The 19,608-nt window shown below is 33.4% G+C and overlaps 1 protein-coding gene across 1 annotated transcript in view; it reads right to left on the reverse strand.

Annotated features, from left to right (window-relative positions):
* The window catches only part of LOC128997972 (fatty acid-binding protein, muscle-like), a 40,519-nt gene extending 21,171 nt beyond the window's left edge, over window positions 1-19,348 (reverse strand). The window contains exon 1 of the mRNA XM_054423845.1: window positions 19,197-19,348. Coding sequence (XP_054279820.1) covers window positions 19,197-19,275 — 79 coding nt within the window. The 5' untranslated portion in view covers window positions 19,276-19,348. The remainder of the gene's footprint in view (window positions 1-19,196) is intronic.
* Between the last annotated feature and the right edge of the window lie 260 nt (window positions 19,349-19,608).

A 19,608-nucleotide genomic window follows, 5' to 3' on the forward strand; every position in this document is an offset into this window, starting at 1 on the left:
GTTTAGTACTATAATACACAACTTTTAATCTTAGTACAAATTTTTTCTTAGTACAAATAATCTTAGTAGTGTGACCGACTACATACCGTCACACTACTCTGTAACTGAGGGATGAGTATAGTTGGTAACAAATGTTTTAAGAGTGATACTATAGCTAGTATGAAAATGACTTTGGTTGTAAGTAGAACAAATAGTGTATTTTTTTCTGTGACAAAAAGCAGGACTTATTTTCTATGACCTGCTTGATGGAAAGACAGGGAAATATTTCACATTCCAACAGTTATAAAGCTCCACCGATACAAATAATACTTGTTTGATGTGGTGGTGCAGGTCGGAATCTTTATCACTAACCTTATCACCGTAGAGTTCACTGTCCTAAGGTCGTGAGATGCACATACAAACAGACATCCGTTTGACTGTACAACATTGAAGTAAAAACATTGACTATGTATACTACAAGTAGACTTCTCAGTAAAGTGCAAACCCTTTTCGATGTGTGTTTCATGTTCAATATGCCGCCATTTTGTTTCTACTAAGGTTAGGGAGTTGAAATTTTTCCAGAATATTTTTATATCCTACTTCTTAAACTGAATAAAGTTTAAAAAAGCTCGATGCATGAATGGGCACGTAATATAAAATCAAACGTTTAAACCCCTTCGTGGGATACCCTATACAATATTCTTTACGACATATGTGATTTTAAATTCAGAAATTACGCCAGCGTACGTATGGAATATTTCACGTTTTAAATTTTTTTACCTAGTATAGGAAAAAAAATATCAATACGAGTTAAAGTTTTGTTAAAACGTAAACTTAACTTTCTAACGTCATGAAATTCCAATATTCAAACCACGTTAAATTCTCATTTACTCGTATTACATATACTACATATAGCCCAGTCAATCTAGGTAAAAAATCATGCAAACCCGGAAATGCGAGATATAAAGCTGAATTTTGGCACAGATGTTCTTTATGATATCCTTGACCATATCCTAAAAGTCCCCTACCGTCCCCTGTTTGCTTCTTCCGGTATAAAGAAAAAAGGGGGGGGAGGGGGCGCAACTTATTTAAACGCACATTGAACGCGATAACTTGAGTAATTTTCGTCCGATTTTGATAAAATTTGGCTTGAAGGTGAAAGGTGGGACAAACGTAAATGAGTAGCAAAATCAGCATAATCAGACCATGGGAACGGGTGTTTACGGGGGGTTTTATGAGGTAAAAATTGGGTTTTATGGGGTAAAAATTGAATTTTATCATTTTTGATCCTCAAAACACAAAAATTTCTAATTTCTCTCTGAACCATTTAAAAAAGCTTAAATGATCAAATATTTTAGTATAATGTAGTGTTTTTGTAAGGTTATTGGTTAGGAAGAAAATTTAAAAAAATTAAAAATTCCCATGTTATTCTTAAGGAGAGTAAGCTGTTGTAGTTTGCTTGTTTACGGATATATTTTTATCAAACTTGGAAAATCAACTTAATTTATAATAAGCTATTGATATTTTACTACAAACGCACTTCATTACACTCCCTGTAGCAGCAAGCCTAGGTACTTGTTAGGCATAATGTTATTTCAATATATTTAATAAAAAATCCAATCGGGCAAATGGAAATTCACTTAGTCTGCAGGTTTGCTGCGGCGGGGGTATTTTCATACAAAGTTGCACTGTCCTAGATTTACTTTATCAATGGTTTTCGTCAACACTACACTCTATTTTTTCCCTTAAAATGTATATTTAAGCTGGGAATAGTATAAATAAACTCCAGAATAAATGCTGACAATGGTGTAAAAACATAACATAAGCATGGTATTCAATAAATAATATAAACTTACAGGATACAGTAATATTAAAAAGTGTTACTATTACATTTTTAAGTACAATCAGAAAAGGTTTCTTTTCGGTTCGTAGGACAGAAAGGTTCTGGGGTGGAAACTGGACAGATATGGTGATTGAGCAGGAGCTCATGCGTTCTTTGAAAGTATCAGGTGGACTTATCCATGGAAGAGGCGTCACTGACAGTAACTTGGCAAAATTTGTCCTAGCACGTCCAGCGTGTTCTGTTGTCACGAATGCTTTTGAAAAATTGTGTCATATAAACTCTGGAACTACAGAACAACATGTTGAGCTACGAGATGCTCGGCAATCAAGAGATGATAACGATTTATACAAACTACTTTGTTGTCTAAATTCACATTCGCCTTTCAGTGTTGACATAAATGGAGGTTTGATTTCTTTGTCAACTGGAACAGTTGCTGACGCTAAAATAAACCCGGAAACCGCCACAGAAACATAACTTCTTGCAATGACTTAATGACTCAAATGACTGGCCAAACTTTCGGTGATGTAAAACTAAAAAGAAAAGTAAAGTTACTCCACTTGCTGCTGTTTATGCCACTATCAAAGTAAGACGTCACGATGTTATAGAAGTGAATCCGAATCAACTGTTTCTCAGAATATCGTGTTTTTTAAAATCACCATCTGATTATGAATATTACATGGCCTTTGAATTGGCTCCGAGGCCACCTTCTCTCTTTAACGGAGCAGCGATGAGAAAAACAGCCAAGTTAGCACTTTGTGATATTTATAGAGATGAGCACACCTGCCCTTCATAGTTGGCCTCAAGACTGTGTTTATGTATTGGACGGAGGACATTTGCTTCATCATGTTGTTTGGCCCAAGCCTGCCACATATGGACAAATAATTTCAGTATATGTTGAATTTATTCGCATCCATTACGGTTCAAATGTAACAATAGTGTTTGATGGCTATGAGGGACCAGCGACCACAAAGAATCAAGAGCAAGATAGAGAGCTTGTCGAATTCCATCAAGAACAATTCATTTCGACTCAAACATGACAACATCAGTGACTCAGGCTGATTTTCTCGGTAATGCTGCAAATAAAATCCGACTTATAAGTGAACTAAAATCGCACTTTGATCGAGCTGGCTTTTCATTTCTACAAGCTGCAGCAGATGCTGACTTTTTGATTGCTTCACCAGCTCTTCAGCAGTGTTCTGAAGGTATGAAAACAGCTGTGGTGGGTACAGACACTGATCTTCTAGCACTTCTTGTCCATGGAGTTAAAAGGTCAGATACATTGTTCTTCATCAAACCAGAAGGCAGTAAAGGTTCATACAAAGTTTACCCAGTAACTGAAATTAGTAGTAACTTAGGCAATATGAAAGACTGTATACTGTTTGCACACGCATTTTCTGGATGCGATACAACATCCGTAACGTTTAGAAAAGGGAAAAAAGTGTCCTGGAAAGTGTTAGAATAAAGTGTGGAACTTCAAAAAATGTCAGATGTTTTTAAAGATTCAACTGCTCAGCCTGACAAGTTAACATCATGTGGAGAACAATACTGCGAAGCTGCACCTCATGCAGTCACTAGTCCTGTCGGTGTTTACATATTGTCTCCCTGCTTATGGAAACAGCATCTCTGGAGTAGACATGACCCGAATGCAGAAACTGCAAAATTCAGCTATTCGCTTCATATTTTGCCTCAAAAAATATGAACATATCTCTCCCTATAGAGCTGTAGCGGGGATGACGACGGTAGACACTGTTTGCAGGATCATGACGTGCTGCATGGTGCACAAGGCTCTTGTCTTACAGGTGCCACAGTACCTTCTTGAGAGGCTCTCTTTCCGGGAGGAGGTCTCTCAGCGTAGTACCCGCCATGGTGGTCTCCAGCTTCACTTTCCAAGAGTGAGGCTTGAGTTTGGAAGAAGAAGCTTCTCGTTCTTCGGTCCAAAACTGTACAACGACCTCCCCTCTGGCCTCAAAAAATATTCTTTATCATCATTTAGAATTAAGATCAAAGAATTGTGCACTGATGGTTAATTATTGTTATTCATATTGTCTTGCTTCTGTTTTGTTATTGCTCTATTTATTTGTTGTTAGTTTTATATTGTTATTGACGAAAGTTGTTCTGAGAAGCAGTATTTGTACTGAGAAACGCTTGATAAATAAAGGCATTTTTATTTATTTATTTAATACTTTCTTGCAATATACGGAGATACAAAAAAAGTGCAAAACATTAAATGAACTAAGGTAGGGCCTACTTTATGTTCAATAAACTGATAGCTAGACAGAAAATTACTTCAAGCTTTGATTTGTCAGTTTTACCGCCTACTTCGGATGCCGCACGCTTACACACTTTGCGGGTTTACTATCAATTGCAGAAATGGCTTGGGAAGGATCTGGATCCATGTTCATGGGGTTGACTTGAAAAAGACGGCGTTCTTGTACCTCAATCTATGACTTTGCCACCGGCACCTGATAACTCTTGAATTTCGTTACATGTGATTGCAAGAAAGAGTGTGCCCGATCGTGTGATTGCATAAGGTCAGGATTAGCTTGTTCGGCAATGTGTGCTCATTATCAAGGTAGAGACTGCAACAACACACTGCAGACAATTGATTTAGAGGAAGAAGACGTTGATAGTTAGTAATGTTCAGTTTTATAATAGGTATAAAACACACTGTTCAATACAATTGCTTAACCTACTGTTGTACATATGTAACTCTTAAAAAATTGGGTTTCATATTAAGGGTGGTTAATCCAATATTTTGTACAAATATTTTTTTTTGTTAGTAATCTTTTCTGATTGTACTTAAAAATGTAATAGTAAAACTTTTTAATATTACTGTATCCTGTATATTATTTATTGAATACAATGCTTATGTTATGTTTTTACACCATTGTCCACGTTTATTCTGGAGATTATTTATACTATTCCCAGCTTAAATATACATTTTAAGGGAAAAATAGAGTGTAGTGTTGACAAAAACCATTGATAAAGTAAATCTAGGACAGTGCAACTTTGTATGAAAATACCCCCGCCGCAGCAAACCTGCAGACTAAGTGAATTTCCATTTGCCCGATTGGATTTTTTATTAAATATATTGAAATAACATTATGCCTAACAAGTACCTAGGCTTGCTGCTACAGGGAGTGTAATGAAGTGCGTTTGTAGTAAAATATCAATAGCTTATTAAAAATTAAGTTGATTTTCCAAGTTTGATCAAAATATATCCGTAAACAAGCAAACTACAACAGCTTACTCTCCTTAAGAATAACATGGGAATTTTTATTTTTTTAAATTTTCTTCCTAACCAATAACCTTACAAAAACACTTCATTATACTAAAATATTTGATCATTTAAGCTTTTTTAAATGGTTCAGAGAGAAATTAGAAATTTTTGTGTTTTGAGGATCAAAAATGATAAAATTCAATTTTTACCCCATAAAACCCAATTTTTACCTCATAAAACCCCCCGTAAACACCCGTTCCCATGGTCTGATTATGCTGATTTTGCAACTCATTTACGTTTATCCCACCTTTCACCTTCAAGCCAAATTTTATCAAAATCGGACCAAAATTACTCAAGTTATCACGTTCAATGTGCGTTTAAATAAGGTACGCCCCCTCCCCCCCCCCCTTTTTTCTTTATACCGGAAGAAGCAAACAGGGGACGGGCGGGGACTTTTAGGGTGTGATTTTACATACCATAACGGACATCTGTGCAAAAAATTAGCTTTATATCTTGCATTTCCGGGTAAAAACCTAGATTGACTGGGCTAATAGTTAAAAAGAAACGCAATCAACCAACCAACACAAGAGTGGTATTGATCTGGGGGAGATTAACGTGATTTTATGTAGAAAGTAATAAACATATTCCATTATGGTATGTGGAGTGCAGCACGGCAGAGGAGGGGCAGCAAAAGGGATAAATTAATATCCACAGACATCAATGGAAGCATTAATTAATGCCAATACTGTATATTGGTGTAGCCATAAATCATTCACAATTGGCAATTTGTTAGCACTAAAACGTGTTATTTTCCCCTTGGTCCCACAGTTGTCAGATTTACGTGTCAATATGGTTAAGGATTAATTCATTGTAATGGCTAATCGGTTAATAAATAATGCGTTCCTGAACAGTTGCGTTCATGTACTGGTTCCGAACTTAATGTTTTACAATTTCATTATAGCTTTTTTCGAAGATGCGAGAAAAAAGTTTCCATATTTTAGGTTAGCTTTGGATCATTGTTTTTCAAAATGGTCCATGTTTGAGCCTGATGATGGCTGGTGTGACAGGTTGAAATCGACTGACATTACAACAACTTTATACGATTTACAGTATAAGTGTAAATATATAGAAAAGTATTGTTTTAATATTACCATAGTTGTTTGTAGTACTATTTCAAATTTTAAGACTCTTTTTACTTTTCTTAATCTTTTCACTGATTAGTATCTACCGGCAAAGTTCAAATGTGGTTTTTAGCACAAATTCCCTATAGGCCATCGAATGAATAACTGCCTAACAGAACTAAATCCTAAGAAAAAAAAACAAATATAGAATTATTGAGAATAGAAAATATTGCAAAGATATTTATAAATTATCATACATCTATAGAAATTGTTGTTGTGAATTTAATTCTTGGAACTTATTATCACAGGTTCTCATATCACTTCCCTGAGCTGTCAATCGGATTCCTAGAATGTGAACCTCAAATAAACGTCGTTTACTTTGCTTTATCGTTCCCCGAAGGGCGGACATGAGTAAGCAATACAGACGTGCAAATAACTTAAGTAATGTGTCTAGACAGATAAGGGTTAAGGAGATACGAGTCTGTCTTCTGCAGCATGCTGAAATAGGAGACGACCCACTTCACTAAAACAATATAGTGATTGAACGAAACGAACCCCCTCGGGTAAATAACTTCACCTCCCTAGCTATCAAGTTGTTTAGAATATTTCATTATACAAACTGTGTTGAATAACTTGGTTGGCACACGTGCTAGCGTTATAATAAGTAGTTATTTGTTAGTTTTGTTTGATTTAAGCCTCCAAATAACTGATCATCAACTTAATTTGACTGTTTTTAACTACCCAATGATCCAAAATATTTGGAAAGTATAGGCCTGCCGCTTTTTATTTACATTAAATATTACTTTAAATTATAACATCATTTAAGTGAATACAACCCGTATTTTTGAAAACAAAATATCTTTCATTTTATCCTTACGTTAAAACAATTTTAAGTATCGGGAATACAGGATGTGTGTTTTGTTCATAAATATTTGGTTTTTCTTACTTCGGTATACAATCCAACAATGTCGTATTATGTGGCATGATTAAACAATATCAATCGTTGTTAGATACCATTTAATTTTTATGTAAAATATTTATATACGATAAATATCCAAGCAGCAGAAACCCTGCAGGGTTATCAAAAGTGGATCTTCACTCAAATGTTTCCTTTAACAAAACATGTTTTATTCCTTGTTTAAATAACATTAGGTTTAACGAGTACTTAGGTTTCATGCTACAGGGAAGGTTATAAACTAGGGTAGCATTTTTTACTTGAATGCTATAAGTTTAGTATGAAATAAATTTGTCAAATTTAATCAAAATATACCCATTTAAAGAACGGTAGAACGGTATCCGGTTTCATTTGTAACAGTTTATTTTCTTAATAGTTTATAATATAACCACTTATTCTCAAGGTATTTAAGGTACTATTTTTCATTGTTTTGACATAAGGAACAAATGTACAAAAGCGTTCCAAAGAGTTTGTATATACCCTGTGTTAATGAATTTGAACAAATGGTGTTTTTAGCCTCTGAGGACATGAAAACGAAAAATTCTTTTCTGGGTCTATGTCTTTGCTTGAGGCATGCGATAATAGATAATACAGAGAAAATATTCCTGAAATGTTCACGAATGATCAACATAAGGTACACTTGATAGAGTAATGAAATTCTACAACTATATTCGCTCATGTATAAACGGTTAATATAGTTTACTGCTTATGGAAATCTTTCTACACGAGGTCTATTAGTTCAATTCTAACTGTTACCAAAGACTTTGGTGTCTTTATACGAATAATGTTTGATGCAATTATTGATGTCATGTTACGTATTATGTCTTCTGATGAGCTTCTAAGCTGGATATTACTGTAAAAATCCTCTTTCAGACATACTGGAATCATTTAATAGTTTAATAGAGTTTAAGTCCTTAATGTTTTACCATAACACGAATCAGGTTGATTTAAAAATAAAATACTCCCTTAATTAAATTTGAAACCGCACAACTGTGTTGCTAGAAATAATAACATAGTGACGAATAAAATACAGGGTGTTTTTTTTTTAAACTTGCATCTTTATTTATGTAAAAACCGCAATAGATAGAAATATGCAGTTTGCAGGAATCATCTATTGACGTAGGGGGACCAATTGTTTTGAATTCAACGTTACATTCACATTCCCCCCTTTCCCCCCCTGCCCCCAACTTAATTTTTTTTAATAGCAAGGTACCTCTTGTGACATATCAAATAAAAGAGCATGAAAAAAGAAAATGTTTGATGAAAAAAAATTGAAAATCGGTTCTATCTGCATATTTCTATCTATTGCGGTTTTTACATAAATAAAGATGCAAGTTTTTAAAAAAACACCCTGTATAGTAATGATTTTTAAAGCTTGCCACGAATAAATTTTTAGTACATGGAAAAAGCTTTTTAAAATTGGAATAATTAGAAATAATGTAATTTTCAATGGCCATTGGCATAACTAGTGCAACTCCAATAGCTTATGGCTATATTTTGAATATTTTGTTCTGCAAAATAGACAGACCTATAAATGGTTAAATTCCATATTTATTGTAATACAGGTTGTTCTAGACTATGGTAAAAATCTACTTTACTAGTAAAACAATAAATAACGGAATTAATTGGACATAAACATGTAGTCAGTCATAATACGAATTACTACCAATGTAGGGGTTATGATACAAAATGAATGGTGATCAAGATACGCTTGCAACGGAAATTTGATTTCTGATTCATAACTAAGGACATTAATATTATATCGGGAGCTCTACCTTGGTTAACTTTCAAATGGAGAAGGAATTTAGATAATTGGCTGCAGGGCCTAAATCCTCTTTACCGCAGTTGAACGCATTCTTCGAAGAAATGCAAATTATAGAAACATATGAATGGCATATTCCCGTGTAATCGACAGGATATGAATCAATATTAAATTCGTTCAGTGAAGATAGTATAGTTATGGTTAAACAAATCTGTAGATGGTGTTTTTACAATTTGAACCAATGATTTACTTCTACTATACTTTTAAGCTATTATTATTATAATTATCTACCATTTTAACACCCTGGCTTCACGTATACATTATTCAACTCATTTTACGCGTGTCCAAGTGTTCTTGGCAGTTTGATGAAGCTACGAATCAAATTTGAGGGCAGCAATAAAATATTTCGTACGATCGAACCTTGATTTTATAACGTTCGTCATTTTGGAACTTCAGCCAGGCGTATACATCAAAATGTAAAATAAAATCCGTACAGTGTATAATACCTAGGCAAAATGGCAGGTATTCCAAAATTTGATTTACTGTATGTGTAAAAAAACACAAATTTCACAAATATGGAAACAAACCTGTATTTTTAAAACCGAAATAGATATATATTCTGTTTATGAAATTGATTGTTAACATAGATTACGCAATTTTTCACATCTGCAATATTTTTTAATCCCTTTTAACACGCCGTAGGGGGTGGGGGTGACTTATTTTTTTCAAATAGCAACCCCTATTGAGTGACCCCTCATTTTGAAGGGGTTTTCAAAAGAAAAACAATGACGTTGATATCTCACACCTAGCCTAAATGGCGGGTATTCCAAAATTTGATTTATGTGAAAAAGCACCCATTTTGGAATACCCACAATTTTGGCTAGGGGTGAGATATTCACCTCGGACTTGCATCATTGTGTTTCTTTTGACAAAACATTCAAAATGAGGGGTCACTCAATAGGGGTTGCTATTTGAAAAAAATAAGTCACCCCTTACCTTGTAAGGAGGGTTAAACAATATTTTTGATGTAAAAAATTGCGGAACCTTTGTTAACAACTATTACCAAAAACAGAATATTTCTACTCGTATCTATTTCGGTTTTAAAAATACAGATTTGTTTCAAGACTTAATTTACACACTGTATATAGTATGCTGTATATAGTATATGTATGCAACATAATTTTGTTTCATATAATTAATTATGCCTGTAAGATTCTAAAAAAGCTACCGAAGGTATTTCACTCCTTAGACAAAGTTGTCAAACAATATGTCGCCATACCTCAGTTTTCCAGCTTCTCCGTTTCTTATTTCCTTGACGCATTCCCAATCTCTTTAATACATACGGAATTTGCATCAATTTCCCATCAAACATGGACTGAACCATATTATTCAAACCAATATGTAGAGCGATATAGATACGTAGGCCTATTATGAATGACAATTATAAATGCATTCCTAACCTAACTGTTAAATAGCCTTTCCTTGTATTTGAAAAGTAATTTATTTCCTTACAAGTATTATTTAAACTTATCGTGAAACACAATGAAGTAAAAAAACCCGTGGAAATTAGAGTTATCAAAAGTTATACATTTTCCTGAATATAATTTTCCTAATTGGACTTTTCGCTATTGATGGTCATACTTGGACCCTTTTGACATTGGAACCTTTATACTTTAGTTCCTCCTAAAACATTGAAATACTAGAACTGATACGAGTAAACAATTTGCCGAGAAGGATATCCTTTGCAGCCTTTGAAGTTCTTTGAGAATCATCTCTGTTTGCGATATCTTAGGAGTGTAACGTTCAAGAAAACACGACCGATTTTAAATTTCCAACTTAAACATTAATTTTAAATACTCAAAGTATAAATTGAGAGTAATTTAAAGATATACATATCCAACCGATAGATTGAATTGATTTATATTTCATGTAGATAGATTATTTCATTTCTGAGAGCATTATATATATTTTTTTTTTTTAATGATAAACAGAGGTCTTATACAATACAAATGGTTAACTTTTCCTTTCTTAGTCTGTTACATCTATACAGGGTGTCCATAAAAACGTTTAAGGACTTTGGGAAATGAATTCTCTTACTAAAAGGAAGAAAAACGTTTATTTGAAGGTATGTCCGAAAATGCATATTTACCCAGTTATCCGCCATTTTGTTTTTTATACAAAAATATTTTTATCTGTGAAGTTTTCCATTCGATGATTATGAAATTTGGTAACCATGTTAACATACACAAGACCTATGATAGAAAAATAATAAAGTTGTTTCGGTAGTAATTTTCAAAATGGCGGCCATTTGAGTTTTTCCAACTTAAATAACTCAAAAACGGCTAATTCTATGAAATAATAGCAATTATACTTTTTTTAGAATTTTTAATTCCCTATCAAAAAATACCAAGATCAAAAAGATCAGACAAAAGATAACTGAAATACAACGTTGTTTGTATAAAAATAAGGCAAAATTAAGGGTTCCCTGACTAACTTTGCCTAATGTTTATACAAAAACCGTTATATTTCAGTTATATTTTGTTTCATCATTTTGATCTTGGTATTTCTTGATAGGGAATTAAGAATGCTAAAAAAAGTATTCTTGGCATTTTTTCATAAAATAAGCCGTCTTCACTTATTTAAGTTAGAAAAATTCAAACGGCCGCCATTTTGAAATTTACAATCGGAACAACTTTATTATTTTTTCTATTATAGGTATTGTGTATGTTAACATGCTTACCAAATTTCATAATCATCGAATGAAAAACTTCACAGATAAAAATATTTTAGTATAAAAAACAAAATGGTGGGCAACTCGGTAAATATGCATTTTCGGACATACCTTCACATAAACTTTTTTCTTCCTTTTAGTATGAGGATTCATTTCCCAAAGTCCTGAAACTTTTTCATGGACACCCTGTACATGTATACTATAGGACTCCTATATGTGATACGTTGTTGAGTTTTTTTTGTAGTTGATGTTGATTTAATAAACACGGAAGTTAAATGTTCGCCTCTTGGACTGAAGCTGGGCGTGATTTGTTCGAGACTGGTCACATCTCACTATTTACCACAGTAGTTACCGGGACTTGACCCGTAACGTGACTACTTTGTCTTTGGATCGACGTAGATGACTATGTCCATGGGTATGTGCAGTTAAAGGGATAAAGTATATAGAGATTTAGAGCTGTCACATCAGGATGCGCAGTTCAAGGTGAAGAGAGAACGAATGCCGGGCAAAAGCGGACACGGAACATTGGGTACATGGGGTTGGCAGGTCTCTGCAAATATTTCAAGGGTGGAACATTGGAGTTTAGGAAAGATGGGTACAAGGAATGTTAGGTACACGGAAAGTTAGGGACAAATAGGGGTTCGATCGGGGGGAGGGAAAGATTAACTGAACTAGGCTCTGAAACGACTCTTTTAAAACGAATCGTTCTCCTGTTTCAGTTCACAGAGAGCTACAATAACGTCATTGACATTAAAATCATAATTCGAATATTTCCAAACGGTATACCTAAAAATGTTAAAAGTCAGTCAAGTCAGGCCCGACCACCTAGGTGGAAATTGGAGGTCAATAATTTTCTATCAAGTGAACTGACCCGAGTGACCCGACATCCCAATAACTGGTCTGTTTGAAAGGAAAATCGAAGAAATTGCAAATGAAGTCCATTCGGAGAAACGTGCAAGGGGATTTACGGGACATCGCTGTATTCTGTTCACTCATATTTCCTTTACCTTTCCAAGTACTGAATGTTTATGAGTTTGCTTGGATTAAACGTTGGATTAATGATCAAGTATAGTAAGGACACATTTCGAACCATTAAACAAATTTAGACTCTTCTCAGAATCGAACCGGGAAGCTGCTGATTACCATGTGAACACTATATTTCCTCAGGTACATATCCATAAAGTAAAAGAAATCATAGATGCCCTCACAGTTTATTCCTATTTTTTACTGTGAACTAACTAAAAAGTGTTGACATTCACCAAAGCTACGATTCACAATGTATAAATGTATTTATAAACCAACAACATTACCAACATGTTCATTAATACATTAACACATGTACATGTAACATTATTTCTACACAACTCAAATTCCAAGCCGAAACACCTTTATTGAACAATAAGGTGTATTATTGTTGGTGGTATAATTGGCCCATACATGCATTCTAGTCACCATGGTTTTAAATCTTTAAACGTGGATAGGATAGTTTTTAAATTACATATTATAATATACTCTTCGTTGGAATGGACTCCTTCGAACATTGTTATCTCTACATTTAGATAGCAGTTCAGTCACTGGAGGGCAATTAAAACTCGTTTTAATGTCGAGTACATAATGTTGACAACACATACAATGTACAACAGTGGTAATGCAGTAAGTGAAGTTGTCAACGATAAAACGAAAGCCGGGTTGGGCGTTTATCAGGCAATCAAACCGCTCTTAAGTGGCAGTTTAGAAGGCACAAGCCCGACCCCTGCAGGGAACTCGTCAGGAAGGATTTGGCTTTAACAACTTCTCACTTAGAGAGAATCTAGAGTCTCCATCGCAATAATCTCTTCTACGCTTTTATTAGAGAACTATGCTAATAAATTCATTATTAAATGTCCAATATTAAATACTAGCAGAGTACCCGTCCTTCGTACGGGGTTGGCATATAAGTTTAAAATGCTTGTGGTATACTATGGTATTAAACATCTACCATAGCCAAAATTTTTTACCATTTCACCTAAGCAATAAAGAAAAATAAATTATGAAACATTCGCAAAAATCACAAATTATTTATGACATTAAAAACATAAACATAACTGTAAACAATCCTACTTTGACACATCTCATTGCGTATCGCAGTTTTTGTTGTTGCTTAGTTCAAATTAGCTATTTAAATAAATGCAAAAAAATTATAGTGCTGCACCCTGTTGGTAAATATTTTAACCTTTTATGCTTTTGTATATCAAAGAACCAAATTTTTTATTTGAAACAGCTGACTAAATTCTTTAATTCCCTTTAAATATGAATACTCATAAGGTTAACATGGCGAACTACAGAGCCACTGGGGTGGAGCCCGAAAGGATGTTTTAGATAAGAATATGCCTATATGTTAATCGGGAATGTGAGCTATCTTCATGCCAAATTTCAGCCCAATCCATCCAATGGTTTATGCGTGATTCAACTTCAAACAAACAAACACACAAACATTCGCATTTATAATATTAGTAAGATTATTAAATGAACCGTAGAGAAATTAACCAAAAGCTGTGTTCAACTATTCTCCAGAGTGGGTTAGTTTTAATGATGGGTTCTAAAAATACTTCCTTTGACGGCTTAAAACAGATGCATCGTGATACTGAAGTTTTACCTTGTAAAGCTTTCTAGATGTAAAATAATTATAAAACATAGAATTATCGATAGATTTTAGTACTATCAAGTATACTAATGCTTGATTTAATTTTTTTTATTGATTTTAATACAAATGAATTAAAATTGTTAATATTATCTTAAATTTGTGAAAATATTTCTCTCTATGCATCCTTTTCCCTTAAAGGAAATCTAGTGTCGATTTTATTTATTTTTCACGTGCATGAACATCAAATGACACGACATAACAGATATGGGCGAAAAAAGATCCCGGGACGTTTAGATATTTAAAATAAAATACAATGCAGCAAATTCCAACTCAAAAGAACAACTGAGTCAAACATGACAGCAGTTCAAAGATTTATTGAATTTGTAATTTAGAATTTTTGAACGGATCCCATTTATGTCTCAATTGTTCGCTTTACTTCAGGTTTGGGATATTGTATTTTACTATAATGAAACGTTAATTATAATGTGCATATCAACATATGCTTACATTTAAGAATTTCTTCTGACTCCTAACGAGCTACCTACCTGAGGAAGTAACTTTGTTCCAAGTTTTGAAGCTCTCTAACTTTTATAAATATTTAACATTCCCGGGGCTATATTGCTATCCTGTATAACTTACAAATAAAACAAAATCTTGAAATGGCTTTTTGTGGAGAGACATCCCTCCTCATCTAAAGAAATCTACATTTTTACTCCCATAAGTATTTCTTACAACTTAAATTATGTTCCGAACCGCCAGGGACTGTCACATAGTTAACATTTCTTGGTGATTGTTGGGATTCGAAAAAACAACTGTCCCATTATTTTTATTCTTAGAATAAATATCCCCGCTGCAGCAAACCTGCAGACTAAGTGAATTTCAACTTCTCTGATGACACTTTTACTAAAATATTTCCATAAATAAGACACATTTATAACCAATTTAAATAACATTAGATTTAACGAGTGCTTAGGTTTGCTGCTACGGGGAAGGTAAAACGTGTTTTTTACCATAGGTCAATAGCATAGGATGAAATAAATAAATTTGCAAAATTTTATCAACATATATCCATAAACAAGTAAACTACAACAAATTTCATTTTCTCCATAAGAATAACATGGCAATTTTAAATTACTGTAAACTTTTTTGAATTTTCTCTGTGAATGTTAGGGATACAACAGTGCTTCCATATACTAAATTATTTCTTTTTTTAAGCTCTAAAAAATGGTTAAGAAAGAATTTGCAAAATCTTTTGTTTTTAGGGTAAAAACTGGGAAAAGCCCATTTTTACCCCATAAATCCCTGTTCCCTATATGGGAAATTCGCTAAAGGAAAAACTGCAATTGTAATTTTCAGTGTTTGTTTATCTTTATTGTCAATAAAATAAAAGAGTCTATTCATTCCAAAATATATAGTATTCACAGCACAGTTTAAGAAAAATGATGGATAACAGAGTACAGTGTAAATTTTCCATATTAGAATGGAGTATAGGTACGAATAATATGACAATGTATATGCCCATCTAGTTTTGTACTCATGCATAGTGCTGGTGTGTTCTACGTATAAAACCACAAAGCTAATAATGTACTGGAGCACTAATTAGTTTTCCATTCATCATCCAATAATGAATACAAAGAGTCTTTAAACAACTATTGTGAATTAAACTCATTATGCATCAACGATTTCAATCGTTATTGGTAAATTTCCTGAACGTGAGTTAAAAAAATGTATGATAATAATAATTTGAGATAAAAACGCATATATAGTTTTGTTGATAAGTCTAATAAACAATTTATCGATTTTATTTACCTGGCCAGACGAACTATTCAAACCCATTAAAATATTATTTGGGTAATAATTTAAAGTATTTGTGTTTAGGATTAAAATTTAGGGGGGTGATAGAGGGGGGATGTAAAAGACGGACGAAAAGACCCTGACTTGGGTTTGGTTTCCTACTCATGTTAAAATACTCAAATCAATTATGAAACTTTTGATTCTAGTGTTTTCAAATACTTATAGGACTATTTTATTTTTGTTAAATACATTTTACAACTTACTAAAACTGGGATTGCATTGGGATCTATCTTATTAAAATCAGCAACGTTTAGACTTACACCTCTTACACAATAAATGTAAAAACTAACGGAAAATCATATATATATATATATATACATATATAATTTTAACTCTTTTTTAGATAATCCATTTCACCAAATCTTGTTGATCACATTTTCTTAACCTCGGAATGCGATTTGACGAAACCGTCTCCTAGCGACTTTGAAACAAGGACTTTGGAACTAACAGGGTCATAAATTTTCCGAGTAAAACAAGTTATAAAATAACAAGTGGTTAGCAATACGTGACTTTCGTTGTATCACTGAGACTAACTTTCGTCATAATTTTGTTCCAACTGACGGTCTGGGCTAATAAAACAAATATTAACTTGTAACTCTTTTACTGAAAGTAATTAATTTGGGGGTTCTTTACTACGGGAATAAAAACCTTACTATGCCAAGAGAGGATTTACGATCGCAAAGACCAAAATCGTTTTTGTTTTATATTTAGAAAATTATATTTGGCGGAAGTATAACTACCAGTAAACATTGAACTTGAGTGTCTCTGAGATCAAAGTTTTATAAAAACGTCACTTTAGGCACAGATTTTGTTAGTTTAAGCCTTTTACATACTAATGAATTGAATAATCAACTTTTCAAACTTTACTTTTTGATCAAGATAAAATGTAAAGGAGTTGGTTTTTAATTAGGGATAACAAAGTTATGTTTTGTTTACCCTTGGTAGCATACATGCACACATTTTTTTCCTAGGACGTTAGGCACGAGCACGGGATTGTTTTTCACATTACTACAGGCTAGAACTAAGGGTTGCGGCATTATCACTTAGATAAAATCCATTGGCGATTTGGCGGGATTTGAACCCAGGACCACGGGGACCGAAGTCCCACGCCCTAACCACTACACCAGCTCGCTCCATGCACACTGCAGTAGGCAGGATAAATAATAATGACTTGATTACTATGAAGGTTTAGCATGGGTTTAAAGCAATATAATATGCTGTTAGAAATTCATTTGTTTTAAAATCGCTCACTTTTAAAGACCTTAAGCAATTAATAATTCTATAACTGAAAATTCGTCCTTTTTCCTATATTTTATTTAAGGTAACTCACCACATTAAATCGTGCAAGACATTGTCAAGCACGTTTGCCTGACTCCAAATACAAATTTTACAAGAAACAAAAGCGTGTATTGCATTTTGTTAAAAGAGTTTGATTTATTAGATGGTTTAATAGGTGTTTATTTGTCTAATCGTCATTTGGTCATCAATAGATTTGTGTTCTGGGTGTGTACCATTGTGTACACTAAAGAAATATCTTTATCTTTTCTGTTATGTTGATAAATGTGGACATTTTCTTCAAGTTCATTTTGTTGTGGCTGTGTTATTAATGTCACGTTTTCCATAATTAACATTAGGACTCTAGAAACAAAGTGATTATGTGGTCTGCGAATGTCGACTTTTATTTTGTTCTGTTGTTTTTTTAATGGTTATTGTATATGCATGTAAAATTTAGTTAGGATTGGTCAGTGTAGGTTTTAAGCATGTAACCCCCCGCCCCCATTTTGTATCCGCCCTCCTACTAAATCTTTCACTTGTTTCACAAGAATTGATTCTATTTAAAATTGCACTAAATACCATGGACTATGATGGGATTTTTTTAAGATTTATGTAGTTCTAGTAAGAATCTAGAAAGAAGATAATTGTGTTTATAATTTACGAAACAGTTTTTCGAAACAAATATATTTAATCGAATTTGAAGTTTCATAATCATAGCACATTATTACTGCAATCAGTTGCGAATACTAGCAGTATTTTATCAGATATATTCTCGGAAGCAAGTGGTTGCTATTACAACCAGCCGCGTTCCTCCAGCCATTGGTTATCAGGTTACAGTGTTTAATTCCAAGTTTCACCATCAAAAATCGGATTCAGTAATTGCTTTTCGAAGTTGAAAGTATGTCGGGAATTTAATTCAGTTTTTCGATACTTACAGTAAAGCAATGCGGGGAAAGTCAATGTAAATGAAACCCTTAGACGGAATGTTTTTTTAACACGATACTTTGTATGATTTTAATTCATGCTATATCTTGCTAATCCATATTGATGGTGTTAATCAATGAGAATATTTTGATCTGCTATTTTTGGTTGAAAATGGGTTACTAAATTCTCTAATTATAAACATTGGAAACTTACAACTACCGCTATTGTTTATTTGAAATTAATTTTGAGTATTGGTAAGTTTATGTTGAAGGATTATTTCATCCGATTATAAAACATAATACAATACTTTTTTCATTACGATTATAGATGGTCATATGAGAATCCCTTCTAACACGTCTGTGAACATTTTGTGGCAACTACCAAGGGTTGATTCAGCTAGCATACGTACCCCCTAAACGCGTTTACTAACCAGAATTCAAATTTTTGTTTTTACGATGGAGAATATATCCGAAATAATACCTTAAAAGCACATCACTTTTGATTTAGGGGTTAACTATTGTGATTCAAAGGTAAATTAGTATCCCTGATTGGTTTAATATGTTCATCAAAAAATTTACACAATCATTAATTTACTCAAAGTTATTTTGCCAAATTCTGGAAAAACGTATCCATATTTAAAGAAAAAATCTTTGGAATAACCTAAACTATTTTGATTTAAAGGTAAATTAGTATCCCATTTTGTTTTAATATTTTATTCATTAAATTTAAATAATCATTAATTTACACGAAGCCATTACAGTGTGTCAAATTAAAAAACATATCTATGCATATTACACAAAACAATCATATGTATGTGGAAATTATTTTAAATAACATAACCTGAATTAACTAAAATTGTCTCTAGTATCAAATTTATCAGTAATCAACAGAATAATCCATATTACTCACCAAGTGCTTTCATAAACTCATCGAAGTTGTCACTGGAATGTAACTTGTATTTCTGATTAAGCACCAACCCGTCTGCCATGTTGATAACAGTAAGGAAACAGAAGCGGACCGAAGACGGAGCCCTGTTATATACCGTAGCCTCTCCCACCAGCACAATGCAACTGGCCGACGACAATTTTCTCATATTCTCATTCATGCTGGTCGATCAACGGTTGAATTGAATGATTAAAGCTTTGTCTAGCTGTTGGTCTGTCGAGCGAGCCCCTTGGATGACCCCGATCGACCTCCAAACCTCTCCTGTATCGTATCAGACATACTTAATCCATACCCACCAAGTTCCTCACCTTCCGTTCCAAATGTTCTATGACAATTTTAATTTTTATGGTTGACATTTCAGTTGCTTGGATGCTTC

This window comes from Macrosteles quadrilineatus, unplaced genomic scaffold, assembly GCF_028750875.1.
Source record: "Macrosteles quadrilineatus isolate MER2022 unplaced genomic scaffold, UCM_ALF_1.0 Scaffold_7__1_contigs__length_78375512, whole genome shotgun sequence".
Taxonomy (NCBI): Eukaryota; Metazoa; Arthropoda; class Insecta; order Hemiptera; family Cicadellidae; genus Macrosteles; species Macrosteles quadrilineatus.